Below are 6,194 nucleotides of genomic sequence, written 5' to 3' on the forward strand. Positions count from 1 at the left end.
ATGTTGTGTAGGAGCTTGGAAGATAATGTTGAGAACAGTGTAGAAGATGGAGGCCTGGCTTGTGAAATTTCAGAGGGAAGATTAAAGACTCTTATCAGGGCCATTGCTATTTTGATTGTGAAGATTCTGTGGTTCTGGTTAGCTGGGGCTGAAGAAACAGCTGTCATTAACAAGATACCAGAACTATTAAAGCAAAAACTTTGCATTACTGGGACTATTGATGCTGGTTAGTTGGAGCTAAGAAATTAGCTGTGATTAAGAAGAGACCAGCATCATCGAGATGACATCTTCTGGGAAGTGTTTTTTGAAAGCACAAAGAGGCTGTGTTCCAGAGATAGCCAAGGTTGTACTCCTGCTGCATCAGAACTTTGTAATGTGTAAGGATCACCCAGGTTGTACTGGTTTTGAAAGCATGAAGAGATCATGCAGAGCGGCTGAGTTTTGGCAGTGTGAGAGGCCATGGAAGGCCGTTGGTGAAGGTGCAGTCTCAGTTGCAATTGATGGCCCAGAATTGAAGGGGTCGTGCAGTGTTTTGGAGATGCCAGGACCATGAGATGACCACCAAGAACAGCAGCAGCAGTGGAGTACAGGCAGCTGGAGCCTAGAAGACAAGCAGTGTGCTACAAAGGACAGGGCTGGAGAAGTGACCCAAGGCTTTGGAGAAGCCCAGAAGATAGGGAGTTAGATCCCAGACATTGGATGGTTGGAGATTGATTTTTGGTTTGATTGTGACTGTACCCTGATATTTTTCCCTCTTGAAGGAAGAAAGTATTTTGGTGGAGCTCACATTTAAGAGACTTTGGATTTTAAAAGATAAAAAGATATTGGATATTTTAAAAGGATTGAACTTTTTTTTTTCTTGTTTTTTTGAGACAGGGTTTCTCTGTATAGCTCTGGCTGTACTGGAACTCACTTTGTAGACCAGGCTGGTCTCTAACTCAGAAATCCGCCTGCCTCTGCCTCCTGAGTGCTGGGGTTAAAGGTGTGCGCCACCACACCTGGCTGGATTGAACTTTTTAATATGTAAAGACTGTGGGACTTTTAAAGTTGTTTAGATCTTGGGGATGAATAAGAAACTAAGGGTTGAGGCTTACTAGTGATGTGTTTGTGTGTCAAGTTGACAGGGGGTCAATTGTACTGGCTAGTTTTGTGTCAACTTGACACAGCTGGAGTTATCACAGAGAAAGGAGCTTNAGTTGGGGAAATGCCTCCATGAGATCCAGCTGTAAGGCATTTTCTCAATTAGTGATCAAGGGGGAGAGGCCCCTTGTGGGTGGGACCATCTCTGGGCTGGTAGTCTTGGTTCTATAAGAGAGCAGGCTGAGCAAGCCAGGGGAAGCAAGCCAGTAAAGAACATTTCCTCCATGGCCTCTGCATCAGCTCCTGCTTTCTGACCTGTTTGAGTTCCAGTCCTAACTTCCTTTAATGATGAAAAGCAATGTGGAAATGTAAGTTGAATAAACCCTTTCCTCCCCAACTTGCTTCTTGGTCATGATGTTTTGTGAAGACATACAAACCCTGACTACAACAAATAGTATCTACAAATATAATATTTTGTGTCTTCATTTTGAACTGAAAAAAATGCTGTCTTTTGTTCATTTGTTTGTTTGTTTGTATCTATAGACCACCAGCATTTTACAACAGTCCCTCACCACCAGGACCACAGTTTGAGGAAAGCAGTCACTGTCCACAGCATATGTACAGTTCTGAGTCAAGTCCAGGTCCAGGATCTAATGTTCCTCAAGGATGTGACAGTCCTGTGAGGCATCCAGGCTCCCCTGGACACCACCCTTGTGTAGGACCTCCTGGTCCACCAATGCAAGAGAACCCATCTTTGCTACCCGGTTCATCTGAAATTGTAGGCCCTCATATTCAAGCTGGAGGGCTTGTTCAGCTGGACACACTACCAAGCATGGGTGGAGCTTACCATTCCCCAGGCTTTCCAGGACACTTGGTGAAAGTCCCTAGAGAGAGTCACAGCTCTCCAGCTTCATTGTACCAGCAAATGCCTAGTGAGATGCAACTCAGTGCCGACTCTGAGTCCATGCAAGGCTCAGCTGAATTCTACAATGACTACTACCCACAGCATGCTGCACATAATTTTCAACCACCTGATAACTCTGCTGGTAAGATTACTGATGGAAGCAACTAATTTCTTAAAATCCTAAGGCTTTCTTTTCATTAAAAGCATGCATTTTTAAATCAAGTAAAATTGATGAAATTGAAACCTTGAAATGTTTTCAGTTTCTTCAAAACTATAGAAACAAAACTTTAGCAAGCTTTTTTTTTTAAAAGAACCTCTGGCCTTCTTTTTTGTTTGTTTGTTTGTTTTTTTAAAGATTTTATTTATTTATTATATGTAAGTACACTGTAGCTGTCTTCAGACACTCCAGAAGAGGGAATCAGATCTTGTTAAGGATGGTTTGAGCCACCATGTGGTTGCTGGGATTTGAACTCTGCACCTTTGGAAGAGCAGTCGGGTGCTCTTACCCACTGAGCCATCTCTCCAGCCCTTTAGCAAGCTTTTTAAGCAATAAAGTTTTCAATAATATTTAAAAACAAAATTTAAAACAATAGAATTTAAATTTTAAAAAAATATTTAATTATACAGCTTAGGAGTCCAATGTGGTGATTAGGTGATTCTGACTCTTACACTTTGGTGGAGTTTGAGCGTACAGTGTCTCTTCTGTTGTGTCTTAGATGAGATGTGGCATGAAGAGTTTGCACAGCAGCAGCCTCCCATTGCTCATGACACAGCACACCTCGGGAGTGGGCCTGATTCCAGCAGCAGTATGACAAGTCACTGCCCTCTGCCTGCTTCAGGGCTCCCTCCTGCAGTGCAGAGAGCTCTTTTTATCCCGTTGACTCAGAGATACCAAGAAGATGAAGGACCAGCTGGCACCCAGCCTCCTAGAGCATCAAGCAAGGAAGAAGGTTTTGTAGCTCCTGACATTGGTTAACATGTGAAAATGAGTTCCTCCACCCCATCCATGTCCAGTGGACCTTGTAGCTCTCCCCTTAGAGTTATTTCTGACTGCAGTTATAGGCTTCAAACAATGGTGGTAAAGGTTATGTTTATACATAAGCATAAATAAGACGGTAAATAGAGTAGTCTTCCTAAAACTTGATGTGAACAATACAGTTTACCTTAACTGTGCATGTACCTAAAACCAGTTGGTGAAAGATTAGCTCTTCTATGTTTCATACTAAACTTTGAGAATACACTTGAATAGAAACATTTAACATTTATTGTTACTAGGAGTGGAAAAATTAGTACTATTATTTGAGGGTGAAAGTTCATATAGCCAAGTAGGTGGGGCCCCTTTTAGTGATTATACTAAGTTCAGAAATACTATGTTTGTAATCTTAATGAAGGTCAAATATGAATGCTTTGTTTAACCATAAGCCTCTGTCTCTATTTAGATGATACAGTTAACTGGTATTCCAGTAGTGAAGAGGAAGAAGGAAGTGGTGTCAAGTCAATACTGAGGACATTACAGAAACAAACAGGAACTCTGAGAAACCAGCAACTCCCTCCCACAGAGCTCAGCATTCCTACTGATCCAAGACTCGCTAAAGAGAAAAGGAAAGGAAATCAAGTGGTTGACCCAAGACTCCGGACTGTCCCAAGGCAAGATATTAGAAAGCCGCATGAGTCCGTCCCAGTGGACCTTAGACTTGTGCGGGACCCCAGGAAATTGAGAGGGAATGGAGGTGCTTCTGGGGGCTCTTCAGCTAAGGGAGCAAAGTTTGATTTACGTCACACAAATGTTGGTGCAAACCACAAACCCAAAAGAAGAGAGGATGATGATGAAGATTCAGAAAGAGAACTGAGAGAAAAGGCCTTCTTAATACCTTTGGATTCTTCGCCTGGTGTAGTCCTCCAGGATCCAAGGTCACAGTTAAGACAATTCAGTCACATTAAAATGGACATTATTCTAAACAAACCCAACTTTGCAAAACACATTGTGTGGGCTCCAGAAGACTTACTTCCAGTACCTCTACCTAAACCTGACCCAGTATCTTCAATCAACTTACCTCTGCCCCCACTTATAGCTGACCAGAGGCTCAGTAGATTGTGGAATAAAAAGATTGATCATCAGGGTGCCCTGAGCCTTGATCCAACATCAGCAGCCAAAGCCAAACTGAGTCTAACACACAGAGAGGGCTGCTTAGAGCAGTCTGGAGACTTACACAGTTCAGGAGGTAAACCAGGGGATCCTAGGCTGCAAAAGAATTTTGATCCTAGGCTTCATAGACTGCCCAGTACAGAGTCTCATCAAGTGACTATAAAGGACTCACATTCATCAAGAAGTGCCCTGCCCTTAGCCAGATGGAACCCTGCTTTGTCACAGCCCTCAACTGCAGCACCTATTAATGTTGCTTCTGTTACCCTTCCCCTGTATGCCCCCAAACTCTCTTCAGAAGGCCTCCCACCGGGAACTTCAAGTTCAGTTCTTAGTGGCATTAGTTTGTATGATCCTAGGAATAAAGGTTCATTATCTGCAATGGAGTTGTCAACCATTTCTTCAGGAGAAAATACAGAGAGCCAGAAAAAAAGTGGCTTAAAAAATAGTGATAAAAACCAGCCTTCCCCTGGAGAAGTGACCACACCACAGAGCACTGTTGCAGACATGGACGTCCCTGTTGATGGGCCAGTAGACATGCAGGCAGATAGTCTCAGGAGTGCTGACAAGGCTCAGGTCCCTGCTGTGCACAGTCTTCCTATTCAGGCCTTAACAGGCTTACTTAGACCTCCATACAGTGATCCAAGGCAGGCAAGAGAGCCAGGACCGGCAAGCCCAACCCCAAATGAAGAAACAGATGACAAACCTCTGAAAGAGGTTTTTAAGACGTTTGATCCAACTGCATCACCGTTTTGTTAGCTGTTGTGTGATTAAGCTGTTCTCACGGTGACTATCACAGATCTCTGCTGTTTTGTAACTTGTTTACCTCTATAGTTTATTTATTTTTTAAATTATAAACATTTTTCAGCTGCTAGTATCAGAACCACATGAACTTCTATCCTCTAAAGTCTGTGGTATTTTATATAATATTTTTATAACTTCAAAAGACTGTAGTATAGAAATACATATCATGTTAGGTTTAGTAAAAGTATTTTTATTAGAAGTGAACCATCATGAACTCAATGCCCAGCCTGAGTATATGCCAGTTGTCTTTCTTAATCATTGTTTAGGTTAACATTTACCACTTTTATATGGTTGTTTAGTTTCAAGCAATATAATATATGTTACTTTTGAGAATCAGTATTTTAACTAGGATCTTTTCTGTCAGCACAAAACTGATTAGTGTGTAATGCCAACTGCTATGTAAAATGCAAGGTGAAAACATTTAAAACCATAATTAGCTCACTTTATTAGCATTGGCAATACTGTTTGTGTACATGAAGCACTTGAATGTTGTATCTTTTAAAAGTATTTTACTGTACACTGTATCATAGAAGCTGAAGGAATATAAATAAAATGTTTTGCTATAGTAAAATTTTTCCAGGTTCTCTAACAACTTTTAAAATTTAAGTTTTCATATTAAATAGTTATGAGTTTTTTGCTGAATCACATTGTGATGTTTATGTATTTCAGTGTTTTGTCTTTAGCAACATAATTTTTATCTCTTTCAAATGATGTAACTGCAATAATTGTGCTCATCATGACTGTGGCAATTTTTAACAGAATTTTCAAAGTGAGCCTGTAGTAATTGTTATGCTGATAATGTTTTAAATGTCTAGATTCTATATTTTCTCTTGCATAGCAAAAACAAAACAACAAAAAAGACAAAAATCACCCCACTGAGATGGCAGGTATGTTCCAGTGTATATGGTTCCAATAAACAACATTTTAGATCTCACACTAACAGGGATCACATGTGTTTTAATTATTTAATGTCCCATAGTTTAGAACTCTGATGAGAAACTGTATTTTATGAAACATAACTTGTATGCATTCTTGTGTATTCATTGCAGCGCATAGGTAACGGCGCCTGTGTTTTATGGAGTGACTCCAACTCAGTATTACACTGGCACAGTCTCGTGAGCTGTGGGGTAGGCAGTGTTTGCTGGGATGGTTCCAGGGAATCACTGAAAAAGAGAATTTGTTGTGAGACAGAGGAAGTAACAGGCGCCCTTGGTTAGCAAGAGCTCTCACAAGCAATCGTCACAGTGCGCAGCAGATGGCTTT

General features: G+C 41.1%; 1 protein-coding gene across 2 annotated transcripts in view; it reads left to right on the forward strand.

Moving 5' to 3' along the window:
• The window catches only part of Zc3h6 (zinc finger CCCH-type containing 6), a 53,082-nt gene extending 47,211 nt beyond the window's left edge, over positions 1 to 5,871 (forward strand). For both annotated transcript variants that reach the window (XM_021193064.2, XM_029536625.1), the window contains exons 10-12: positions 1,624 to 2,126; positions 2,701 to 2,934; positions 3,424 to 5,871. In XM_021193064.2, the coding sequence (XP_021048723.1) occupies positions 1,624 to 2,126; positions 2,701 to 2,934; positions 3,424 to 4,886 (2,200 nt within the window). In that variant the 3' untranslated portion in view covers positions 4,887 to 5,871. The remainder of the gene's footprint in view (positions 1 to 1,623; positions 2,127 to 2,700; positions 2,935 to 3,423) is intronic.
• Positions 5,872 to 6,194: the final 323 nt, after the last annotated feature.

The sequence above is a fragment of the Mus pahari genome, chromosome 3 (genome assembly GCF_900095145.1).
Source record: "Mus pahari chromosome 3, PAHARI_EIJ_v1.1, whole genome shotgun sequence".
Lineage (NCBI taxonomy): Eukaryota > Metazoa > Chordata > Mammalia > Rodentia > Muridae > Mus > Mus pahari.